The sequence below is a fragment of the Falco peregrinus genome, chromosome 4 (assembly GCF_023634155.1).
Source record: "Falco peregrinus isolate bFalPer1 chromosome 4, bFalPer1.pri, whole genome shotgun sequence".
NCBI classification, from domain to species: Eukaryota; Metazoa; Chordata; class Aves; order Falconiformes; family Falconidae; genus Falco; species Falco peregrinus.
The window spans coordinates 31956887-31983353 of NC_073724.1; the positions used below are offsets into that span (position 1 = coordinate 31956887).

The window sequence follows — 26467 nt, forward strand, 5'->3', positions numbered from 1 at the left end:
TAAAACCTCTCTTCTTAAATTCAAAGTTCAAGCTATTGCAAGTCTGCTTTCTGAGTACATTTCTCATCTGCAAACCATGCAAATTCCTGGAGGTAACAGAAGTGGTGTCTGGCCAATATCTCATCCTGCTGCCTTCGAACGATCAGAAACCAACATAAAGCTGTTTGCTGGGATGACTTAGAAAGAAAATTGAATTCAAAACTCTGGGGTCACCACGTATGATTTCACATACCACGTTCTCTTCATGACACAAGGAAACAAGGTTCTTTATGAAAGTGAAAGGCAATGACTTATAACCAATTAGCAATTCGTGCACTTAGTCAAGGAAATCCTTGTTGCAAGGTATTGTTCCCACTAAGGATTGAAGTCAAATTTTAAGAGATCCTTCTTACATAAGTAAAAAAGAACTACAGCTACAGAAATGTATACAAATTAAATTACCATTATGTACTTCTATTCTTTAGGATACCAAGAAATTTACCATCTTAGGAGCAGATCACTGGATCAGAGTAGTTGATTTTTGTCCACATTACCTATTGGTCCAGTGGTTTACTTTAGGTTGAACCTGTGTTCTGGTTCATTGCTCAAAGTGTTATTTTTGGATTCCTGTGCCATGGTTCAGGGGCTGGAGCTCTGTAAGCACCTATCTATCTTCTGTGCATGGCACGAAGTAAGCTTTGTGGCAAATAGGGATGGCGAGAGGGTGTGTGAGCACAGGTGCGGGGGGATATGAGATCACTCTGGTACTATTGAAGTGCATATGTAGATAGCTCAAAAATTAACCCATTGCTGAGTCTTCATGCTTTCCTCTAAAGCATGGTGGAGTAAGCAACATCCTTCACCAAAGGCAAGATCCCCAATTAAATGACTGGTTGGTTTGCTTTAATTAGGTAGGGCCAGAAAATAGTTAATGTGCTTATATTCTAATGGCAGATGTTTCTTTTGAAAAGCAAATGAATGCCCTTTTTCTTTTAGTGATGGCAGTGTGAATGTTCATACAGAGAGACTGCTGAATCACCTTGTCCATAGCTAGTATCTCTTAATGTGAATAAACTTACTCAGATGTTAGTATTCACTAACATCTTTTAGATATCACTTTTTAGATATAGCTAATATGTTTAAGGAATGGTGTTCTGTGGAGACAGAACTGTATAGCTTCACCCTATATTCCAGAAAAAAATATTTTTTTTCTCTAAGCAATTTGACTTCCAAATGCTATATAAAAGCATTTTGACTGTCACTCACAAGATTAGGTTAAGTAGTAAACTACTCTGTGTATGCAACTAAATACAAAATATGTATCTAAAGTAAAAAGATCTTATGGAAAACTGATTAAGTTTTAAGAAGAAATTACGTACTTCAACTTGTTTATTTTTTCTAAATGGAGGTGCAAAGTACGTCTGGGAAAAAATGTCTCTTCTGTAATTTTATGCCCTAGAATTACAGGTGTGTTCAAACAACTATTTTAAGGACAACTATATTTCTTAAAGGTTTTTTAGCTGTGAATTCATTCACAGAAACACTTGGTTTCTGTGGAATAAAGAAACATAAAATCACATGGGTTGGTTTTTGCTCATTAAAATGTCAGTGCTTTGGAAATATTCATGAATACAGAGAAATGCTTTATATTTCTGCCACTTCATTTCTCAGTATGTTTTTTCCAGGCTACCTTTTGCTCAGTAAGCAATGTAATAAATAATTAAATAAATAATAATAATTCCAATTATTTATTAATATAAACAGAAAGTAAATATCACCAGAAAATAATACCAATAGAAATAGATGGCAATAAAAAGTATTAACTTGAGAAGAACAGGTTTGGGCCTAAATATGAAAGCATAAGTCATAGTGTGGTGTTTGCTTCAAAACTGGAAACTAGTACACTCTTGCTAGTTTATATTTAGAATCTTTATATTGATTTAACTTGAGTTGATAAAATGTATGGAAAATGGCTCAGCTCGAAAAGGTATCAGTTCTGCTTATTTTGGGGAGTTATGAGTTAATTGTTATGAAATTCTGAATGGAGCTTAAAAATCTTTGAAGAATAATTCATTGATTTCATATAGCTGTTCAAGGCTATATATGATGGAAATATCTAGTTCAGATTAATCCATGTGAAGAAGTAGATTAATAAAGAGAGCAGAGCAAGAATGACTAATTATAGAAAGCAAAAGCCGGGCTCCAGTCAGATTAATAATAAGTGTTAATTTGAATGTTCTTTTTAGTTTATTTCTATAAAAAAAGAGAATGTTTTCCTAAGAAATTTCACTTTCTTAAAATTATGCAGCTTTTTCTACAAAAAAATACCGTTTTATTGAGTTGGAAAACCATAGAAAGTAGAACTGCAGAGTGAAGGTAATGTTCAGAAGATTTTGAAAAACAAATGAGCTATTTAAATTAAAAAAGAGCTACTGAGTTGAAAAAGAAAGGAACAAGTAATGGATCAGAATGTTCTCTTTTTGCTAAGAGCCTTGCAGAAATCACAGTGACAATAATTCACTCCTGCCTACTATATTGTAATATTTGTTATAGAACTATATAACGGACTAAAAATGCATTGTCAAAGGTATCCTTTTTATAGTTTTACTAAAGAAAAAATTACCACCTTCTTCCTTTCAAGAGTCATACCTTGCCGGTTGGGTCCAGCAAACTTCACTCTAATAGAAGCCTCTCTTTCCAAAGTAAGATTTAGTTAACTGTTTAAACTTCATATATACACAAATGCAAGTCCAGGCCCAGCTGGTTCTGAGATTGCTGGGGTTACTGATGTATTCCCTACAGTACAACAAATGTTTTGGACTAAAATTAATTGATTAATAATTATTTGGTTTGGCTTAAGATAACTAGTTATACTTGATCCTAAATGTAGCAAGTTGCTTCGTCTAGTCAGTTGTAACTGAGCTTTTTTTTTCCAAACAGATTAAATTTAACATTGCCAAGACATTTTTTTTTCTTACTTTTAGCCTTGAACATGCATGTATCTTACTGGCATCCCATCCCTCATTCAAATGACGTGTGTGAGAGCTGATAGCTGAGACTGGTGCTTTTCTTGCCCTCAGCCCTGGGAGTGTGTTTAAGCCAGGATTCTTCAGGTTTGCAGATACTTGGTGAGATAGATTTAAGCTTGGTCACTGGCCTGGGTAAAATTAAGGACAGGAACAAACAGAAGTCTGTTTGCTTGACCCGAAATGCTTGGTGACCCTAGAGCTGCTTGAATTGAACAGATAACAGATGTACAGTTTGAGGAAAGTCCATGGCCTCTGAAGCTAGCTGTGTCCCAAAGTACTTCCACGCTGCTGCAGAAGGCAGACATTTTCACAGTGCAAATTGAAGTAGCCACTATCAGAACAGATGCAAATCTAATTTAGTCACTTTTAAGTCCTCATCCCTCTGACTGAAAGAAGGATCAACTGTGAAAAATCTATTAGAAATTGGTACACTACAGTCCAAAAATACAGGCAGAACCTAAGTATTAGCTTTCATTCTTTATGCTCTGGGGCATAAACTAGTTGCCTACTGACTGAAAGGAAATGTTTTCCCTTGAATTTCTACCAAACAACTAGATGCTGTGTGGTGATATTTTTCATCTTTCTTTGAATCATTTAGTTTTGCACATAAAGACTGTGCAAAGTTTGTCACTGAATAGAGAAGAGAATTTATTACTAAAGTGCAGTGATGAGTTACTCCAAAAGAGAACCGAAGTCATCGCCATAAGGCTTATAGTGAGAACAGGGACTGTGTGACAAAAGGAGAAAATGTAATCATCTGTTGATTTCTCTCAATTAATATTTTACAACTTACTTTTTTTTTCCGGCCTGGCCAAATCCTTTTCCTTTGTTGAGATACCTTGCACATTGAAAGCTGAGTGCAGCTTGAGGAAGGCCAAGCATTCTTAATGCCTGCTGATTTTGTAGGAACATTGGGTGCTCATCTTCCTGTGTCTCTTACTGTAGCTAGTACTGCATTGCAGCAGAGAATCAACAGTTACAAAAGGTAAAGGATCCTGGTCTTGTTAACAGTGTTTTCATAAGCAGAAATCTAGTTTTAAAAAGTAACAAAAGGTAACTACCATTTGAAAGAAAAGGTGAGTTGTACTGTTATCAGGTTTTAGTGAAACTAAAATAGATGTCTATGATACAGCTTGTGCTGAATAGTTATGCTGAAAAATAATGTGTTCATAAATTGTTAGGAAAAAAAATGAGTAGCAGAAGTTGTAAAAAATGAGTAGCAAATTAATTGGGTAGGCTAGATGCAAAATATTATGTCAGCCCATTACTTTCCATAAAATAAAATAATAATGTTAAAACTTTATTATTATTTAAATATAATGATGATGATGATGATGGTGATGTAATAATAACCCCCCTGTAGTTCTCACACCTACATAATTTGTCAAATTGGCTTTGCATTTGGCAAGGTGAAAGCTCGGGTGAAGTCTGGGAAACTTAAGGAAAATTTAGTCGAGCTAGAAGTAAAGTAGCATCAAACATAGCTTCAGTTTTAGGCAGGGTTGTTGCTTGACTGAATGTGGAACAAACCTGATGAGCCACAGTGTGAACTGTTGAGGAAGAGCAGCATGGAGAAGTCAAAGGTTTTTTACTTGGGAACTTTCTAAATACAGCGTCATGCTGCCTCTATTAAATTAACGTTATTCCTATGCCATGTGGCAGCATCTTTCCCATGGAAGGTCCTGATCCACTGAATAGGTCCAAGGTCTTTTTCCGTAAAGAGGTCTAATGGGGAGGAGGCATGTTCCTGGTGAAAAGGCTCTTTTGTCTGCGTACTGATTTATGCTGATTGGTATATTAAAAAGCCTTGGCCACTGAAGACGACAGCAGTAATCTGGGCAGAAACTGGGTGGTAACTACATTCAGAGCCACTGGTTAAACTCTGTTGTAAACTGACACAGCTGTGCCCTACATGTCCCAACACAATCCAAGCTCCAATATGTTCCTGAGGCTGAATTTCCCTCCTCCTCCTTCTCCCATCCTCCACAGATGCACACAGACACACAAATCCAACCCACAAACTGTGAATGAGATGCTTCTGAGAGTAAAGGCAAGGAAAATTGTATTACTTTGCCTGTGTCAACCTCTGGATGTGTTTCCAGTGAGAGCTTGTGTACCCTGTCTTTGCAGTTGGGAGAGGGTACCTGCTGGTTAATAGTGGGCCCCTTGCTGTCCTGCCTCTGGGCAAGCTCAGAGTTCATGAAAATTCACCTTTCACACAAACCTGATAGACACTTGGTCCTACTTACAATCCAAGTCTTTAACCAACGGGTATTTAACCAAAATTATTTAAATCTATAATAGTTAAGGGAAGCTTGTTTGATTCTCTAGCTATTCTAACACAAACAGTCTTCTTACACTTTCAGAGGAAAACTAAGAGTTGTTAGATATTTTCTATTAGCAGCTGAAAGTTTTGGATGGTTGGGCAGAATCCAGGCCCATCTTCTAAAATAAATTTTCTCCCCAAAATCTTGAAATTATGCTGGAACAAGAAAACTGAAATAAAATGCATAGCATTCTGAAATTAAATGGAAGTTTAATAAAAAACAAAGTACTTGGTCATTCCTTGGAAGCCCAGGCAACATGAATATGCCAGTTAGCTATCCAACAGCAGCGAGTCTTGAATTCAAAATCCTCCTACAGCAAACATCCTTTCCCCTCCAAAGGAAAGGACAGTTTTCACAAGTAAAACAAAACATGTATTAATGAAGTAAGTTTGATGACAGAACTCTTCCATAATTACTAAGCAGATGACGTTGTGATTGATAGGTCTTATTATCTGGAGTAACTGTTTCTTGAGAAACTATGGATGTGGTTAGTTCATGTCATGTTGTCTTACTGAATCGCTCAGGTCCACTAGTGCTCTATTAGAAGAAAAAGACTTGATTCTGTTGGCCAGAAATCGAGAGAAGTAATTCAAGAATGTTTTTGCTTTTCTGTGCCTTCTGTTTTCTTTTGCCATTTCTAGTCACCTCTGCTACTAATATATGGTAATCAACCTGATAAAATGTAATGGAGCTTTAAAAGTTCTCTGTCTTCAACTTTTGTCTTCTCCCTGGTAAGAACTGGGTACTCATCAAGTAGGAAAAAATTTGTAGTAATGCAGCAGAGTTTTGCCCCAAATATCATTTTTCTAGGAAGACAGTTATATATGCATCCCCACATTTTGAATGAGTGTTTACATTTTGGAAACATCATAGAATTTGAAGCCTTAATCTAAAAGGGAGTTCTCTAGTCGTATGGCCTTCTCTAGGGACTTTGCTGTGGCTCATATATTGTGCTTAGACTGGGCATATTGTGCTGTTGGATGTCAGTATGAGTATCTAAGATGGAAAGAAAACTGCAAGACCCGAAAGACAATAATCTTTTAGAAATGCATAGAAACATATTGCAGATTTTTTTATCATAGTAACTTGGTGATTTTTGGCATCCGGTATTCCCAGAGCTCCTACTGGGGAATATTCATACCACCTTGTTTTCGAATTGCAACCAATATAGCCACATTGGAATGCTGATCTCCATAGACTTACTGTATAGACAGTCTGTACTCCTCTGACGGAGAGGCAGAGTGAGAGCAGCTGCTCCAGGGAGCTATTTAATGCATGTCAGCTTAGGCTTCTGTTCAATGCTAAATCCTGGACTTGCCTCACTCCTCTCCTTTCCCCATCATCTGTCACGGCAGCCAAGGACTTTTTTTTTAAGGAGGAGCCACACCTGTGATCTTGAAATGGCATACCTTGTGTTAGGTGGTAGGAACGCTCCTTTTCTGTGCATTTTGTAATCTGTCTGCAATGCAACAGTTGGGAATTGGACAAAAAAATCATACATTGTTGTATGTATGTTGTAAATACAAGTTTCTCTGTAACTGCTAAGGACCCCATAAATTTAGTAGTTTTGGAATTAATTAGTAGGAAGAATAGGTGGGTGAATACAAGTCTAAAGATACATGAAAAATTCACTTTTCATCACCAGAGAATTATTTATAACATAGGTCTTCTCACTTTGCATGTGGTGAGCTGAGCATTCTGTAATTTTCTAAAAGTAATTTTTCAGTAATTGTCAGTGCAGTTACAAGAGAGATGAAAATAGAAATAACATGCCAGCATTGTATTAAAAAAAACCCAATCAAATAGAAAACCTAAGCTTTCATTTTTATTATGGAATTTTATATCATTTTTACCTTTTTAAAATGTCAGCTCAAAGCAATTTCCATGTATCCAAAAAGACATAAAGAAACCCCAATCTTGCAATAAAGTTCACTTTTTCACTTCTTCCTAAATCAGGTAAAGCACAAAGGATTCTTAACCCCATTTTATATATTTCTTGACTTGCTTTTTTCAGTAATGATTCTGCAGCATGAAATACAGGTAAAGCAGAAAGGGTAGTGAGTGTGTGTGTGCGTGTGTCTGTCTATGATTGAAGGGAATATTTTCTGTGGAAGAAGGTGATGTTGGTAATATAAATGTTGTTATATTTTCCATTTGATTCTGATTTGTTTATTCATTCTGAAACATTATTTTTCAATAACATAAGCTATCTATATACAAACCTAAACTTCCAACTGTTTGTAAATAAAGAGAAGAAAATCCCAATGTAATGGTCTGTAGCAGGATTAAGATTTCACTGTCACTAGATTTCTTTTTTGCTTTTGTCACTGAAGTTTTTTACTTTCCTTTTTTTGTAAGGTATTTGTAGTTTGGCATTTGGAATTAGAATGGTGATTTGGCAAGGAGGTTATACCCAGTTTTATATTACTTTTCCATAGCATTGTTGCAGTTATTTTTTACTTTAAAAAGTATTCTTTGCAATCTTGAAAGAGTGGTTGGTGCAGCAGTTGTGTACAGTTGTGTTTCAGTCAGTTGAGGAGACTGATTAGCTTTCATCTTTTGAATTTGAGACCAGTTAAGCTGGCTCTCACTCGGTATTGGAGCTACCCACGGTTTTGGGACCAGAAGAATGTCATGAATTTCAAGAGTCCCTGAATTTGCTGGCAAAACATGCATTTGGAAACCTGAACCAAGAAATCAGTTTTAGTTGCTGAAAGGGGACTTCACTGAAAACATTGAAACTCTCAAATATCACTTGCTTACAAAAATATGAGAGAATGATAGGAAAAAAATCACAGCTTCCTGGCTTCCGAGAAGAGGTTTTCAGGAAGTAAGATGTGAGGAGATACACAGTACCCATTTGACAGTCCAAGCCAGTTTAGAAACTTTTTTATTTCTGTCTTGCTGCAGAGAGGTTGCCAAGGATAACAGGTTTAAGAATTATCCCATCATGAAGTGTTTATTTATTGTAATCTTCATGCCTGCAATAGTAAATCATACTTGGCAGCAGTAGAACATGAGAGACAGTCCAAAGTCTACTAGCATGTTTTATTAGTATACAATACACTTCAGAGTTAATGGGAGTTACCCATCATTGAGAGCCTGATTTTCATCTGTGCTGAACATCTGCACATTCAATGGAAATTAGTGAGATTTGGGGGCAAATTAGGGGGGCTTGAAGCTTACCACACACTCTGTATGCCTGAGCACAGGTCAGAGGCAGGGCACCTAACCCTGAGAGTGCATGAGAGCATTTTGTGCAGTCCATTTTTCTCTCTACTGAGATGCAAAAGCATTTGCCTCTTGTTCTTCCCTGGTCTGATGCTGTGTCAGTTCAGGATCATCACAGAAAACAGATTTTGTATTGTACTGCTGATTGAGACCTTTCCCCCTCCTTCATTCCCTCTGCCATGTAGATTCAGCCATGTGATTTAATAAGTACTTTTAAAATGCAGCAGTTTAAATTATAGATTGATATGCAAATAGTTAACAATGATATACTTATTAAGACATTTTATTTTCCTTTTTCTTTCCTAGTGTAAAACTCTCTCCGGTGTCTGTGATCACATTATCTCACTTTCTTCTGATCCGCTGGTTTCCCAGTCTGCCCACCTTGAAGTGATCCAGCTTACAAACATCAAGCCAAGTGAAGGGCTGGTAAGAAGTACGCAGTTAATCAAACCCATCATCCAGGATAAGAAAGTGATTTTTTTAAAAAATAAATTGTATATATGGAAAGGAATAGGACATTTTAGCCTTTTCTATTTTAAAGCCTGAAAATAGTTTGATTTCTCATGCTAGTTTGGTTTCCCGTGCAGCTGGGCCAACAGTGAAGTATTTTGTAAGGCTGACTGATGTATGCAAAGAGTTTAGTGAACAGGGAGATATGAGTGAGAAATTCTTGCCGTTTATACCAGCCTCTGAAAATGGTTCAGATTGTTCTAGGATCCTGAAGTCTGAAGGGATTTAAATTGCTAAGATCAACTCAACCAAGAAGTTTGCGTGGGCTTATGCACAAAACCTGTCAAATTCTGGAATATGCTTCATATTATTTCTGGGTTATAAAGCTATTCTCTAAGTTATTCAAGGGCTCTATAGCACTGCTGAGAAGTAGCTTATTGAATTTTATTGCAAGAACCCTGCATGCTTAATCAGGTGCTTGTAAAGGCTTGGTGCAGCCATCCTGTGTGTGCTGTTCAGGAGCTGACCATTGATTTTTTGGTCACTCAAATATCCAACATTCACTGCACGGAGAAAACCAACACTGATAACAATTACAGCTGTATCACTTTATATCACTAATAATATCTCTTCCCACAGTCCTTGGAGGTAGTAGAAGGTGATCAAAATACAATTAACTTTTTTTTTTTTTTGCCTAATGAAATAGCTTTTGCAACTTCTACCCAAGTTTTCTTAAATAATAAGGACTACTGCTGTACTCTGGACCTGTGTACAAGCCAGTTTTTGAAGTTGGTTGGATGGTGTAGTTAGGGAGAATATTTTGGTTTGTGGGTTGGTGGTTGTTGAGTTTGGATTTGGTTTGCTTTTGATAAGTTTGGTATGCCAAGGTATTTAGAGCAATTATACAATTATACGTTAAAATAATATTCCTTTTTTTGGAGAATCACAGTTCCAATATGAGAAAAAACGCAAACATTGGGATGAGTAAATATTGCCCCCATTCTTTGTTTTAGTCTGCTGTTTGTTTTTCCTTCCTCCACTGGCTTGCTTTTTGATCTCTGAATCCATTTCAGACTGATCTGCCAGGATTTCAGCCTTCATGGATTCTATCCTCCCTCTCTTTCTTCTGTAATTTTAACTCTTCCACCAGCTCACTGCAGTCAATCTTTTGAAGTCTTATCTTCTACTGTAATGAAGAAATCTTATTACCCTTTATCTCGATCACCTTTTTTGGAGTTCTGTCCATTTTTATTTGAACTTTTATTTCTTTTCCTTCCTGTCTTGTGACTGTTATTTTCCTCATTTAAGTCTTTTTGTAGGGTGGTGTTAACCCCCAGTGACCAAAAAACGTTAAGTGTTATTTTTGTAAATAAGAATGTGTTTCATGGGTTTTGTTCCTACTGGGTAGCTGATGGGATAGAGAATATCTTTCCCCTCTGTGCCTCTGTTTTACACCCTCTGTCTTGTCTGTTTAAACTGGAAGCTCTTGAGGCAGGGCTTTTTCTTTTAATGTGTTTATGAACCAGCTGAACAAGGTCTTGATGCTGAATGAGGACTACTATGTCATTGTCATAAAAATAATTATATGCATTTTTTTAAAATGGAAAACACCAACTGTGCAGTATATAAGCCTTAGAAGGATACAACGATATTTTGATTCCGTCCTTTTTTTTTCGACCCCCTTTCATCTTTGCCTGTATGCCAATATTCTGTTAGCTCTGTATTGTTCTGTCTCCTCTAGATTGTGAGCTCTCCAGAGCAGGCACTGAGGATGATATATCTGAGCCGGAAGGTTGAATATCATACCTTTCAGTTTGTTACAGTGCTAATCTTACTAACAGATCATCTTTGTCAGGTTGATCTTGGTGCTTTATATGAAAGCTTTGCTTTTGGGTTCTTGGGGTTTTTGTTTGTTTATTTTTTAAAACTGATATCTTTCAATTAAGATTCAGTGAATGCATGTCAGTACCGCCCTATTGAGTGCTAAGTGTGTCAGTTCAAGAATTGATGGTGGAGCTTATAGTTGTGACTATCCTCTGCACATCAGGAGCACTCGGATGAATATAAAGCTTGATAACTTCTGGACCTTCTTCCAGGATTTGTGCAATGATGGAGATGGAAAAATGGATTATTGTCAGCTTTCTTCTATATTCTTGACCCACATGACAGTTTGTGCTGGATTTACCAATCATTAAGTAAAATCTTCTATAAAGATGGAAAGACTTCAAGCAAAGGAAAAGGACAAGGATGCCTGCAAACTCGGAAGATTTTTTTCACCTAGCATAAACAGAATATCTAACATGTCTCAAATTTATTATCTAAGACGCTAAAGTACATCAGGGAGAGAAAAAGGAAAGGAGAAGAGAAGGAAATTAAAAGTTTGGAAAACAATGCTGTTTCCTTAAATTCATATGGTAAATATATGATGGAATTGAAAAAATGGTTGGAGTTTTTTTACAACTTAAAACAAGTTGGAGCACTATTGGGATGTTTTAATCAGCACAAATAGTTCCTTCATTATGTTTGATCTTTTCTTGTGGAAATGTAAGTATCAGTCAGAGGTAAATGTAAACTGTCAGACTAATACCTTAATACAGAAGGAACAGGTAAAGGCGTTGCAGAATTCACAGTATCTTAAGATATTAAAACTAGCTAACGCCTATCAGAAAAAGAGACTAAATAACCTGGCAAGCAGAAAAATGTTGTTAGGGTGTAATGTGGGGAAACTCTTGCGTACTGGGTAAAGCAGTGTTACGGGTCGGTTTTAGTATTGCTCTTTTTTTTCTTTTCCCTCTGTCCCTGGTACCCAGGCGTGGTTATGTGACTGGCTGCATACATGTGTTCTCCAGTGGGTGTTGCTGTGGGAAGAAGCGGCCTGCAGTGGCTGTGAAGTAAGGGTGAAAAGGGAGTTGTCAGAGTAGAAAATTATTTTTAAAGTCCTGAAATGCTTTAATGTGGTAAGCTTTGCAATCACCAGCATGCTCCCATGTGTAATCATTTTTTTAATTTTATTTTGAGGACTTGGCAGTTGTTTCATCTGTATCAGTAAGCAGAATTTAGTGTGTTTTTACACTACTGATGTTCTAGAAAGAGACAAAACTGACTACTTTAGGTAATATCTTCTGCTGGAAACAGACTTTTAAAAATATTACTGCTTGACTGAAAACAGTGAGTGTATTCAGCAAAGCAGAATATTCTATGCCTTGTGTTAGGCAAAAAAGCAGGTAACCAAGTTTTCTATGGGAAGTTTTTCTTCAAAAATTCAACCATTTCTATTTTATCGTTATTTTAAATATAGAACAGAGTATCAGACAACTGTGGCAAGGGTTGATCTTTAATGTCAAATCTTTTTCCTTGTTCATACTATCATTTGAATCCTACACAGTTCGGGTACTGTGGTATGATTTCAAGTTGCAGCTATTCACCTAGCTTGCTAGATTCAGAAACACAGAGGTGAATTCACCAGAACATGAGACTGATTGTTCTGGGTTCCTCTTTGCCTGCTGAAGCAAACACAAAATGAGCCTGTCATGTAAAAAATCACCCCTAAAATACAAGTCGTAGGTATAGTACGGTGTTGCAGTTTATTAAAGGTGCACTGCTGACTCTCTGGCTAGAAAGTATTTTCCAGGAGTCCAGTGTACTACTGTTCCTAATATTTCTCTTGAGTTACTTGGTTTGACATACAGGAGGAGCTGGGAAAAGATTATGAACAGGGTTTTGAGAACTGTTTGGAGTTAAGAGACACATACAGCTTTGGGGGATTCCATTGGTATCACAGTGAAAGAGTATAAATTCAGTTGTGTGTGATAAAATAGAATTAGTATCTTCTTTTCCATCCAGCTTTATATACAACATGTTAAAAGTATATCAAATTCTGTTGTCGTTCTTTTTTTTTTTTAAAAAGAAATATAGGAAAAAATGGCACAAGGTCTCTTTTCTAACCCTTAACCAAATAATAGTTCACATCAAGATAAAATGTAATGATTAGTTTTAAATTAGACTTCTACCCATAACTGATCAGGACAATCTGATGTAATGGAGCGTGAATTAATCTTTAATTTAGGCATACTTTGCTCTTGATTACTAGGGTGGTTACCTTATGGTTATTTTAGTCATATTAACTGGATTATCTTTTCTTTTATTTAACCTAACTTGTTCTTGTAAATTCATAGTGACAATGGTATTATCTTTGGATACCTAAGATGTGTATCTGCCAATTTGTTTCAGTACAAATAGACAGCACACACACTGATCTCCCTCGTTTTCTTGGTTGCTAAAAGTACTGTTGATATTGTGCAGCCACAAGGAGGCAGAGAAGGGAAAACTTATAAATTTACGTCTATGATATTCTTATTTCCATTCCAGACCAAACAACATAAGCCAGAAACATTCTCTTCTCTGTACCGTTTCCCATATATTGTACACTTAATACAAGGAGTGTAGGAATGTGGGTGAAGGGGTAGCTCATCTTTCTGTTGTGAAGTGTTACGTCTCCCCATTTAAAAGCTGCTTTAAACATTTAAACAGAATGATGTTGGCTTTTTTCAAAATTAACATGTCATGGTACTAGTGTAACATTTATTAATTTTGCACATATGGAATAAATATAATCTGGGGGGTTTTTTTACAGCTTCCCTCTCTTTAATAATTTGTGCAAAATCTTGATCTTAGCCTTTAAAGAAAATTCTACAAAAGTTCTTTCTCCTCTTCTGTGTTTTCAAAGTCTTTTAGATTTGTAGAAAAGGTTAGATGGGATGTGAATTGCACTTTGCCATGATAGCATACTGGGATAACCTTACTATCCTTCAAAATAATGCTTTGCATGAAACTGAACACTATGTAACTATTAAGTGTGAGATTTTATCCTTGGCTTTCACCCTGATGTTTTAAGTTGAAAGCAGTAACTTGCTGTCAATAAAAACAGACATGACGTTCTTCAGAAATTGCTCCGTGTGGGGACCTGACTCACAGTTCCTGTCACCATGAAGTCACCATGATTTCAGCTTTTGCCATGTTGCAGGATATATGGTCAAGCCACGTAGATCCGGATCCTGAGAGGGATTTAGGCTTTGAATTTTGGTGGTTTGAGGGTAGGTATGAGTACCAAATAACAGATACCAACATATCTCAGCCTCTTGTGTGGCTCATTACCCTGTCTGTAAATTGTGTCTATTAGTGTTTCCCTACCTCACAGGGGTGTTGTGAGGATAAATGTATAAGAAATTGCCATTCTATATTTGAGATAACTGAGTTAAGCAGGAAACTACATGCATGGATCCATTACTGGAAACAGTGCTGAAGGTGCATACAGGAGCTGGAAGTTGAAGGATGATGCTAGGGGCTTCTATCTATGTAGCAGCGAACAGGCTCATGCTTTATTCTCTTCTAGCTGTGGCAACCCAACATGACAACTGGATTTAATGCCATTACTGCTATGTGCTGTGCAGAGAAAAACAGGAGTTTAGTTTTGAGCCCACTCACCTGAGAAACTCATGCAGTACCTTTTTTTTGCTGGGGATATCCTCCACTTTGTTAAGTGGGGGGTAATTCCTTGTTCCCATACCAAAATGTCTGTGAGTTCTGGTCCCAAATAAGATAAGTCCAGCATGATATGTCTTCTTTGCCTCTTCACCACAGTTAATCATCAATGAATGCACTCTGTTCCTCAATCAGGAACAGACTTCTTTGTGGGACTGTGGTTAAAAGAAGTAGTAGGTTATGGAAAGGATGTTTAATCAAGCGCTCAATATTTATCTGCTTTCTGTGAACTGGTTGGGGGAAAGGAGATTCCTCTGAAGTTGTTGAATGCTCAGTGTATGCCAATCATCTCTCCTTTTTCCTTCTTTCATTGTCATAGTGGATGCTGTTAAAATATTTGAATTATGATTTGATGAAAAAACAGATTTGAGATGCTGTCTCAGAGTATCCATGCAGAAACTTCCGTCTGTTTGTATGCTATCCCTCATTTTCCATATTTTTAAAAGAAAGTGGGATAGCTAACAAAGTTGATGTTTAAGTTCTCATCATTGAGTTTTATAGCTGAACTGTTCACTGAGATGAGTGAGGCTATCAGAAAGTGAAAGTCTTAGAGCCATTTTGCAGGCATATTTCACAGCTTTGATTATCAGTTTGAAAGTTACGTTTGCAGAATTGTCTGTCAGAAACTCCAGATCTTTTAAAGTCTTCTGTAGCTTCCAAAGCAAAATTGAAGTATTGATCATCCTAAGGCAATTTGTAAATCTGGATGTTTTTGTAATCAGGTGTTTATATTTTGTAGTTGAAGGAGTGGACTATAATAACCGGGAGTATTTATGGAGATGACTGTAGTAAAAGTTTTAGTTTGCTATTGCTAATTAGGGCCAGAATCATTTGGGCTGTTGTTCTTGAAGTGTATGAAAAAGCACTTTCCTATCCAGAGATAAATTCCTCATGGCATATATTAAAAGTCCACAAATCTTAAAAAAAAGGAAAATTAAAAGAAAGAGAAAGAAAGGCTTTTCTTTTAGAGATATGCAAGTTATGTTTGGATGGTGCTGGTCTGTGAAACACTTTAAAAATTCTTTCCCATGATGTCTTTTTCTTAGGGTATGTACATTAAATCAACATATGATGGTCTCCATGTAATTACTGGAACAACAGAAAATGTAAGTATTGTTAATACTGTATGTTCAGGCCTGGAAGCCTTTTTGACCTTATCTGTGGTTTATGCTTTCCCTTTGCTATAGACTACATTTTGCTTGCAAAAGTGTGCTAGTTGGCTGTTGAGGACCTATAGCATGTTGGACAGCATAAATGCTTGTGCTTGTTTACCTCAGAATTGAAAGAGTTGTTCCCAGTTGAGGACCAGGAGAATCAGTTTTGATTTGTTCTTGCAAGACATCTAAAATGCTGCAGTTGATCAAGATAGGAAGTAGCTGTCTTGGAGTTACTGTGCTCTGTGAATAAAAGATAAATGCCTTTGTTATGTATAGGCTGATATGCTGGAGTTCGCTGCAGTATTAGACAAACAGCTTTTATATTTTCCATCTATCGAGCTTTATTTTGTAATAAATCAATGCATGGAAATGAGGACATCCCTTCACATTGACAAATAACCATGTATATCTGCATGAACTTCTGAGTAATGCCTATAGAAAGGAACACTTATTACCAGTGTACTAATTCTCACTGAAGGTATTAAACAGCAAGCAAAAGATAATAGACTACTTTTCAGATGCCTTTGAAACATAACCTCCTTTCCTTGTACACTTTATTTAGAGAACTGGTTGTCTGTTAGGAAGTGAGCAAAATGATAATTTTAGGGGGAAGGGCTTCTATCTGTAATCTCCAATGAACATGGAACAAGCACTAAATGACACTGAACTGTTCCATAATGGTTTAAGCAATTCCTTTCAAAGATTTTGATGGCATTTTCTTAAAACTAAGCTGTCAGAAATGTTTGTTTTATCTTGCTACTGTGTCACACTGCAGAAGGTGCAAGCTAGCTACATGGTATTTACAGCTGCTGTCTGATCTTCAGTGAGGTTCTGTTAACATCTCAATAAAATAGGAATATTGTTTTCATCCCTTCACAGGAGGCACAATCTGGTAGATTTTCTTCTTTCTTTTTTTTTTTTTTTCCTGCTGCAGACAGGATATCCATGGACTATACCCAATACTTAATATCTGTTGTAGAACTTGTGTGAATGCCACCTGTCTCAGAATAAGGAAAACGTGGAATTTCAACCTTGAAATCAAAATTCTAGGGAGTCAGGTCTACAGCTACAGATATCATCACTGAAATTAGCAAAACTAAACAAAACCAACAAAACCATAGCTGAGCTTAATCTAGAAAATACATAAAAGAAAGAGGATGGGGTTTGCAGTTGAATTTCAGATTAAAAATGCAACCATTTATCTCCACTTCTTACTAATACTGGATTTAATTTCCCAAGGGCAAAGATAAAAATAAAATCTTAATGCATTCCCTCAAAACTCTTATCTTTTGTGATTCATGAATATAATTTAAAGCCATGTCAGGAAGCTTCAGTCATGATGACTTTTCTGCTGCTGTTACTGACTCTTTTACTCGCTGTAACACCCTGGAGGTGCTTGTAGCAGACCAAGAAACTGCAGTCTGCTATCTAGGGAAAAAGCTGTTGTGTATTAAAACATTTGTGAAAATGAGTAACACTTAGGAGAAAGTAAGGTGTCTCCTGTTTTTAAGCACACAGCTGGTGGCTCCTTACTTTAAAAAAAAAAAAAAAAAAAAATGCGCTATGATTCTGGTAGATGGCTGGAGAAACATCTAAGCAGCATGACCAGAGCAAGGTCATGATGGTGAAGATGTACTCTTACCTGTTGATGTTGACATGTTTACTGTTTGTGATACAATTTAACTTTTAGGAAACAGTAAGAAACCAAATTTTCTTCCCTTTGAATAAAATTGTAGCCTTTTTCTTTCCAATTCTGCTCCTCCATGTGAGTTTTTGGCAGACTTTTTCTCTGATGCTTTTCTGAAAGAACACAGAGAAACGCTTGTCTTTTTAATAAGCACAGTAGCATGGCAATGCTAGCCACATCAATGTAACAGAGGAGATTTTGTAACCACAGTTTTGCTTTTTCTGTTTGCCATTTGAGGTGTTTGATGTCTGGCTACAAAGCCCATTAGAATTTGGATCCTGCTGTTTAGCATCAGGACTCATCTCTCCCAACACATCGGCTCTGCGGTTCAAAGCAGCTGAGCTCTGAAACTTGAATTGTGAGAGAGCAGGGTTCCTCACAGGTCACTGCCCTATAAGAGTTTCTCTCTGGTGGTCCTGTAGCGTTAGAGCAAGCTTGGCTTTCTAGTTCATATCTTCTGTCTTTTGTTCGGAAGTAACGAATCTAAAGGGTGTCTTGGTCCAGCAAGAGATTACAGCTTTCTCGTTGAGTAGCTCTTTTAGAACATGTCAGAAAGATTCTTTAGATTCACAAAACAAATATATTCTTCAAATAAGGACATTTTTAAATTTGGTTTTCCAAGAGAAAAGAGTATTATCTAAAGTAATAGCACGCAGTGCATCTCCAGCAGGAGTGTAACTTAAGGGGGTGGTCCCAGTGTCCCTGCTTACTGTGCAGTGGTTTATCCTTAGATGTCAGGGAAAAGAGGCCTTTCAGAAGAAATAACACCAAAATCTCCATGGTGGGAATGCAACAAGTGTGCTCCAGGGGGTCTAAACTGGTCTTTAAGACAGTGTGGGTATACTGGGGGAATGGGGCAAAGAAAACATTAAGCCTAAAGGACAATGCTAAATCTATTCTTAAGAATAAATCCTAAGCAGATTCAGAATAGCTTGTATCTTATCAATATGTGAGCCTCAATGGCAGGTGCTTCCATCTGTTGTTCAGCTACCTGTTGAACCAAACTACCAGCTAATGAAGATATAGCTGTGATGTGACACCTTTGTTCCTCCTAGCAGGACTTCATGAATGGATCTTTTGCTTAATGTCAGCATATATATCTAAAAAAAGGAAGAGCTTACCAATTCTCCTCTGCTTTCCTTTAACAACAGTGATGATAAAAGATACTATTTCTTTACAGCAAGGTCTGCATTCTTTACTTGAGAGGAAAAAGTGAGAAGGAGCAAGAGCTGCAACCTCTTCGTAAGAGCACAGCCTTGAGACTCCTTTATAAATCATTTTTACGTCACCTTGCAGTGTGTTCGAGGCATAATTAGAATGAGTTTTTTTTAAAGTAGATTTTTCCAATTTGAAGATCCTCAGACTGTAATTTACTGGCTTGGGAAATTGCTGCACAAAACACCTGTTTTTTCAAGATCTAAGCTGCAAGTGCTGAAGTCAATAAAAGAGAAATTTTGTATCATAATGAAGTACTGTAGAGGCCAAGGATAATGACACAAGATTCACTTGCATTTACATTTTGAAAGTCTTAGGTATAACTACATCTGAGCTAAAATGGCAGTATTACATAACATATACATAAAGATTGTTAGAGCTATGAATAAGTGTGAGTAGTGAAATGGCAGGCAGAAGACAGAACAGTGGAACATAATCACCAGTGTTAAAATTTTTCCCTGTGTCACTCAGCTAACACCTTTAATGCTGAAATAGCGTCAAAAAGTCAAGGCAGCTGTTCTTTCTGTAAGTAAAAGTACCAGCCCAGCTTGATTTAGGATGTTCTGAGAAATATTTCCTAGGACTAAGTCATGAACAACCCTTCTTTCAGGCTCTTGTTTCTCTTGGGTAGTTTCCATTTAAATGCTGTCCTTGACTTAGGCCATGAATTACATGCAGTTCTGCTAGGAAGTCATGGCGTAGCTATGGAATGTGTATTTTGAGTGGGGATGTAGTACACAGATTATTACAAGTAGTCCACATGGCGGGCCTGAAGCACGTTCTCTAGATGATCTGTTACCTCACATGAAAACGATTTTAATTTCATTCCTTTTAGTAAAATTCATAGCAGTTTTTCAGAAAGCTACTACTGAGCAACTTCAGGGTTTTTTCAAACTGTTAGTCTCACCTTCTACCTTTAAGTTGATTAAATGCCTTCCTAGGCTGGTGGCCACAGTATTGAGAGAAAAATCAAAGCATTATCACTCTACGAAAAGCTGAAGGAACTTATTTTCCTCTAAACATAGAGGCATTTCCCTCAGAAAGCCGATGGTCTGCTGTAAATACAGAAGAAGTGAAAGTTTTTGGGGGATGACACTTTACTGAGGAGGGTTAGGATTTTTTGTTCTGGATTTTTTTTGGTTTTGTTTTTATTGTTGAAGTGGGATTTTTTGAGGCAAAAGCAAAGAACAAAATTGCTTTTGCAAGTGTGATCTTTGTAGGATTTTGATGCTGGTTCTACTTCTTTCACCCTAATAATGACCCAGAAACTAAGTTACCATGTAACTTACATGATCTTCCTAACTGGTACCTAAGCTAATAGTCTCTCCTTGTGTGCTCTTTGAAGAACAGTAATTTACTGAAGTTCTCTGCAACATATTAAAACACTGTAGAATAAAAAGGCAATGTGATGAAATTTGTTTGTGAGGGATTGCAATTGCGTTAGTCTTGATAGGTTCAAATCTCAGCCAAAGATGGCTTTCAAGGCTTGAGAGACGTCAGGCAGATTAAAGTACTCTTTTAGCAGAATGAAATTTAAAAGAAATCCTTAGGACTGGGTTATACTTTAATTAAAAAATAATCACACCTTTCTTAACATTTGATTGTATTGTATACAATAGTACAGATTATCTTTCTCCACAAACAATGGACTGATATATTAAATATTTCTTTAATTCTTTATTTCACAGTAGAATGTCATTATCAATTTAACCTGATTTACATAGCTTAGCAATCATACTGCTGAAAGAGAGATGATGACCAGTAAGAACTGTATTCTTGATCATCTCTTTTATTTTAAATTCAGTCACCTGCAGATCGGTGCAAGAAAATCCATGCTGGGGATGAAGTGATTCAAGTTAACCACCAAACTGTGGTATGTATAACTATGTTCTGTGTCAATTGGAGGTAGAGGTGTCATGGCACATCAGCATGTGTAGAGAAGAAATGTGTAGAAAAATGTGTTTTTATAAATCATTTTTTTTTTCTTACATCTAAATTTTGCTTTGCTCTTTTGAAACCACATAGTTCTTAAGTTAAGCCCCGATCATCTGAGTATTACAGGAGGTATCAAGTTAGGCTGAATAGCTGTGGCTTGGGAGATATGTTAGAGTGTTTTCTGCTTACCCATGCTCTGTTAATAAACAGTTGATTTTAATGTAATATAATGTTTGAGTCAAAGGGATGCAGGGAGTTTGTAAATGTGCCCTTGTGGGTTTAAGATCAAGATTACTTCCTGGATACCGGTAAACCTACTACTTTCCATACCTACTGGAATGTGTAGAACATGGTTTTCAAGAACAAAAGCATGTAAAATTCCCATGGTGTGCCTAGGGTGTTTAGCTTAATTTAAATACAGGTTTTTAAATTGGGAAGTTAAGATCAAACAAATATTTTAGATATGATAGGCAACAAAACTAGTACCATGCAAATTGCTCTTTGTATGAACAGATGCATGCTAGTTCCTGGTGATTTTATTTAGGATTAGTGAACTGTTAAAATAAAATTACCTTTTCTAAGGTAAGGCTTGGTAACGGAAAAGAGCAGACTATCAGTATAGAAAGCAACTATTCTTTTTCCAAAGTATAAGGTTTCTTAAGAGTAATGAAAGTCAATATATGGTATTAATTACATGTGTCCTTGCAAGTAATTTAACTGACAAAAATATTCTAGATCACCTGTATTAATACAGGGGTCATTTGTTAAAAGTGTGTTTTGTCATTCCCCGTGGGGTTCCACTTCTAGGTTTAGGCCATTGTATATCATGTCAGCTCCTCTGCACACATTAATGTAATATTTCAGTATACCCTCCAGATAAGTTTGATATCAAATATACTGTATATATATGTAACTTAACTGATGAGAAGCTATCTTTTGAGCTGTGCAAAGTAATTTGATAAATCTAAGCGGATCAGGGTGGATTTTAATACTTTCTTTGGCCATATAGATCCTTCATAAGTATTGTATCCTCTGATTACTCACGTGTACAGTTGATGACTAATTATTTTTCTGCACTAAGAAAGCTTATGACATCAATTTAATATGAAAAACATTTTAGAGCATTATTATTTTGACTATCAAAATATACACACATCTGAAGAAGCACATCAATAAGCATTAAGTCCTTATGCTGCCTAGTTTTTCCAACGAATTCTGATGGTGCTATATGGCAAAGTTGCCTTGTCAACTTGAAAATTTCCAGTCAACTAGGTATTTATTCTAGTTTTCTTGGCACAACTACAACTACAACTACAGCATTTATTTGATGGAAAGATCAGACTCTTATTCCTAACACTAACAACAAAAACATTTTGACAAGCATTAAGATGAGCTTTCTTACCTAGTCAGATGGAGTTTTGAATGTAGGATTTGGGTGTTTTGGTATTTGCATCAGTGAAGCTAGGTGTTTGTACGGAAAAAAAGAGTTGATTGTAGTTCTGGAAAACAGAACCATAGGGAGCTAAGACAAACTTAATTTAATTTGCTGTAGAGGATATGTGTAGTAATAGACTAAATCACACATTTATGTATGCTCTTGCTTTGTTGTTTCAACAATATAATTAAAATAATTGACATCATTAGTATTGTTTACAAGTAACTTCCTTGTATTTTAATGTCACTTTTCCACAATGAGTCAGATAGCATTCCCTTAGCAGTGATAGTACCTCCCATGTTACCTTTACAAAGATGCTCTTCATTCACTTTCCAGTTTATAGACCCCAAATATTCAATCTTTTTTTCTATGGATATTGCATCTTTTTAAAAAAAAAAAAATAAAAATTATTATTTCTTTTGGCAAGAGTCTAAGTCAGGCTTTTGTAGTGTGGCCCCTGTCATAAAGAATTTACTGTCCAGTTCTAGGAATCTGTTCTGGGGGAGAAGAGGTATTATTCCTTACAGTGATTCTTACTTCAGAGATAAATAATTCTGAAGATACTACTTCTTGTCTTTTATGTTTATTGAATTTTTTCACACTTCATATACTGCTCACCAGTCGAAAACACAGGATGTTTTTCAACTTGCTCCTTGTAACTTACCATACATTATCACTTGTATTGACTATAGAAATAGTCATGACTAAATTTTTTAAAAGATCTAACTCCAAAGCTGTAGGAAAGTATTGTTCCCATGTAACAGTTACTTAAGTGATGTCGTGTAACTGGAGAATCAAAATGTAAAAAAAAAATATCTAACTTTAAATTTATTTTAGAAGTAAAAAAAATGTCCTGTATTTTCTTCAGTTATTTTAGTGTATTCTGTATGTCAAAGTGAAGTTAATACCTGGCTTTCAGTACCTTGTATTTCAAAGAATGGATATGAATATGGGAAAGAGAAGTTCCAATTATTTTCAAAACCCAGATTGTTAGCTAACACTTTCTACAAGAATCACATTTTAATAATTTTGAAAAGGATGTTCTTTCAGAAAGCCCACTGGCTTTCAAATAAGCAGCATGACAAAGCAGGAGAGTAGTTAAGTGACTTACATTAATTTTTACTGTAAATATCCTAATACTGGGTATCAAATAGTTTTACATTTTCTATTGGCATCCTCTGTTTGCATGTAGCAATGCTTAATCTTCATAGTATTTAATTTGGCAGTGAAATCAAAGGATTTCAAGTGATTACCCTGATCTTTTGCTGTGTTGATAGAAAACATGCATAACAGGATGTATTCCACTTGTTGCTGGCAGGATGTCTGGGATGTAAATATCTTACAAATTTTTAAAATTTTTTTTAAAAAAAAAGATTAAGCCTAAAGTCAGTGAAAAGTTAATGTTCAGAAAATTATCCCTTAAACTGTGGTTCATTGAGGTTAGAGAGAGATGTGAATCTTCTGTGTCGGTTTTGCCTTACAGCATAGAATTTGTTTTTCATAACTCTGTAACTAAGAGGCATGACTCCCCCATTAAAATTCAGAGGATTTAGGCACTGTCTTCTCTTAAACTTCCCTGTACTATCCATCCTTAATCTCCTGTAAAAGCCTGTCTGTCTAAAATATTTCCAATGTAAACAAAAAAAAGTCATTCAGACTATTTAGAATTTGCACTGCACTGCAGTACTCATGTTTCTGCCCATATATAATTCAAGAGTGTATTTTACCTTAAGATAGTCCGCCTTTTAACCAACTGAAAGTGCAGCAAACAATATTATTGCTTACATGAATTACTACTGTTTGCAGTACTCTTTCTGGTTGCGTCAGTGATAAAGCAGTAGAGAAAATACTCCAAGCAGAAAACAGGAAGGTATAGAATCAGGATGGTGTAGCGTTCTTGAATAACAGGCTGTTCTTGTGTAATTCTGGTGCATAGTTTCTATATTTTGGAGGCATTTTGGGCACATTGCGTGTACTTCTAATACAAGTATGATAGGACTTGTGACAGACATGTGGATTCCCAAATATTGTGTGTGTTGGGTAAAACTCATCAGAATATATGTAAATATAGATGATGGAAAAAATGTTTAATTTGGCAAAATAGGGGAATATGGCCAATTATTGATCTGTTTCATGTAGAAGCTGGTATTTTTAATGGCCTTAACACCAATAAGCTACCATTGAGTTTGGATTTTTTTTTTTAAATCATGTATAATGTAGATAACACCTTGCTTTTATATGTCGTGCTCCTTACTGTGGAAACTCCTGGGAGCTCTTGTGGGCCAAACAAATCCACAGAAGTGAGTTGCTGGAATTGTTTTTGTATTTACAGTACAAAACGTTTGATGAGATTTTGCTAAACTTTCTCTGAAACATGATATGTACATGTATAAAACCATGCCCTGCTTTTCTGCAAGAGTAAACACTTAAGAAGGGTATGGTACCTTTCTAAATCCTTACCCTAACTTAATTTTTGCTTAGGAAAAGTAGGGAATCTGTTTTTAAGAGTCACTGTACAATTAGTGAGAAGAGTTCAACTTCACAGAGCCTCTCAGGATTTGTCGGGAGCTGGCAAATTCCAGCTGATAGGAAATGCTGAACTTGGGGTGCATATGAATCTCTGGAGTGTGTGCGTCCAAAATGGAGTTTGCAGTAGATATCTTCTTATTTTGGGAAAAAAACCAAAACAAAATGAAACACCTGTAATTAGAAAAATGATGTAAATATTTCTGTTTATTCAGTTTTTCCACACTGTTTTGCAAGATCTGTTTCAGATTGAAGCCAGGTATTTTTGAATACAGACATTTCATTTAAGGCCTTATTACCTTGGCTTTGAAGAAAATGGTATTTCTAAAGAGACAAAGTGGGGAAGTGAGCTGGAAGAGTATAAGGGAAGGGACAGCAGTGTCAATCTGAGTTTTTGACATTAGGCATTTGACACCTTATACAACAACTTCCACTAACAACATCTTACATTTAAAAAATATTTTTGTTCTCTTATGAGAGAAACCCTTGACTTGAACAACAGCAATAGTGCAGCAAGAGCTTAAAAGTTTAAAAGAAAGTGCTTCATGCTTAGCTTCCTTCTGTTGCTGTCATGGAAGAGGAGATAGAGTAATAGCTCCCAAATCATTATTTTAATACTTTCCAAATCTTGGGCTTCCTGTGTTTATAATGGTAACGTAAATGTTAACACGAATATTTAATTTTAAAGGTAGGTGGATTTACATCTAAAAGCTTTTTAGGTCTATTCAGAAATGTTAATGGAAATCTTTATGGAAGTAACCTAGTTCTCTGGAGAGCTCTATCCTGAACTCTCTATGATTTGTCAGGATATGAGGACCATACTTTGATTTTGGCAAAATCTGTCCTCCACATGCCCTCTCAAAATTTCAGTTTAATTCTTTATTCTTCCTTTACAATCTCCGTAAGTATTGTGTAATACTGATAAAGGAACTAAACTGCCATGATCCTCTCAAAAGGAAAAATCTTTTTGTGAATTTGTAATTCCCTTTAACATGGAATTTGTATTGAGATTATATGCTGTTGCTTATGAACTCTTTTCTACATAGATGTGCAAATACACTCAGAAATACATTATTTCATATCCCCTATGTCAGGGAAGTGTGATGCTGCAGAAATAAGGAAACAAGTGCCGGATGCTTTTGTCCATGGAATTTGTTTTCTGTTGATACCTGGGTCTTATTCGGAGTTAATGTATGGAACACAGGCTCATTTTTATGTAAATAGTGTGCTGTGTCACTGTGGGCATCCACTTGTACTTCTGACTCTGGCAGGACAAATCAGCTAACAAACAACTCACTGTCACATCTGTGTTAGAGCAGCATAAGCTTGGCCAGCCCACGCTGCTTCATGTTTCTGCCAAACTTCAAATAATTTCCCTTTGTTCATTCCACATGAAATTTTCATGCTTAAATACACACTGTGCCACCAGCCAGTGAAATTAGTTCAGTTGCAGCAGAAAGCCACGCAGAGTTGCCTTTCAGCAGTTACCTGTCTCCTAAATAACAGAGAGAGATTAACTACGTGAGCATGTCTACCTTAATTTAAAGCCAACCAATCTGGCTTAGCTGAAAGCATTAAGCCTGGTTGACTGTGCCCCAAAATGGAAAGAGAACACTGGCAGGGGCACAAAGTGACATAAGTCACAAATGGTTGTGGAAATTGCTTCCTACTGCCTCAGCTTTGTGAGGGGCAGGCTTGGTCCTGTGACCTGGGCTCCGACATCCCACTTTGAGAGTGCTTTTTGGTCTGTGCTCCAGAGCACCTGATCCCAACCCTCTGCTTCAGTTGCAGTGCAATATGTTACTTGAAGAGTATATGCTGGCGTATATGCCCCAGCTGGCAACTAAGTACCACACAGCTGCATATTTACTCCCCCTTGGTGGGGTGGGGAAAATAATTGAAAGGGTAAAAGTGAGAAAACTCATGGGTTGAGATAAAGACGGTTTAATAGGTAA

The 26467-nt window shown here is 36.4% G+C and overlaps 1 protein-coding gene across 6 annotated transcripts in view; it reads left to right on the plus strand.

Annotated features, from left to right (window-relative positions):
• CNKSR2 (connector enhancer of kinase suppressor of Ras 2) overlaps positions 1 to 26467 on the plus strand; it is a 220812-nt gene that overhangs the window by 80761 nt on the left and 113584 nt on the right. For 5 of the 6 annotated variants that reach the window (XM_055802894.1, XM_055802895.1, XM_055802896.1 and 2 more), the window contains exons 6-8: positions 8873 to 8992; positions 15604 to 15663; positions 20421 to 20489. In XM_055802894.1, coding sequence (XP_055658869.1) covers positions 8873 to 8992; positions 15604 to 15663; positions 20421 to 20489 — 249 coding nt within the window. The remainder of the gene's footprint in view (positions 1 to 8872; positions 8993 to 15603; positions 15664 to 20420; positions 20490 to 26467) is intronic. The other variant, XM_055802898.1, reaches the window with a different exon arrangement.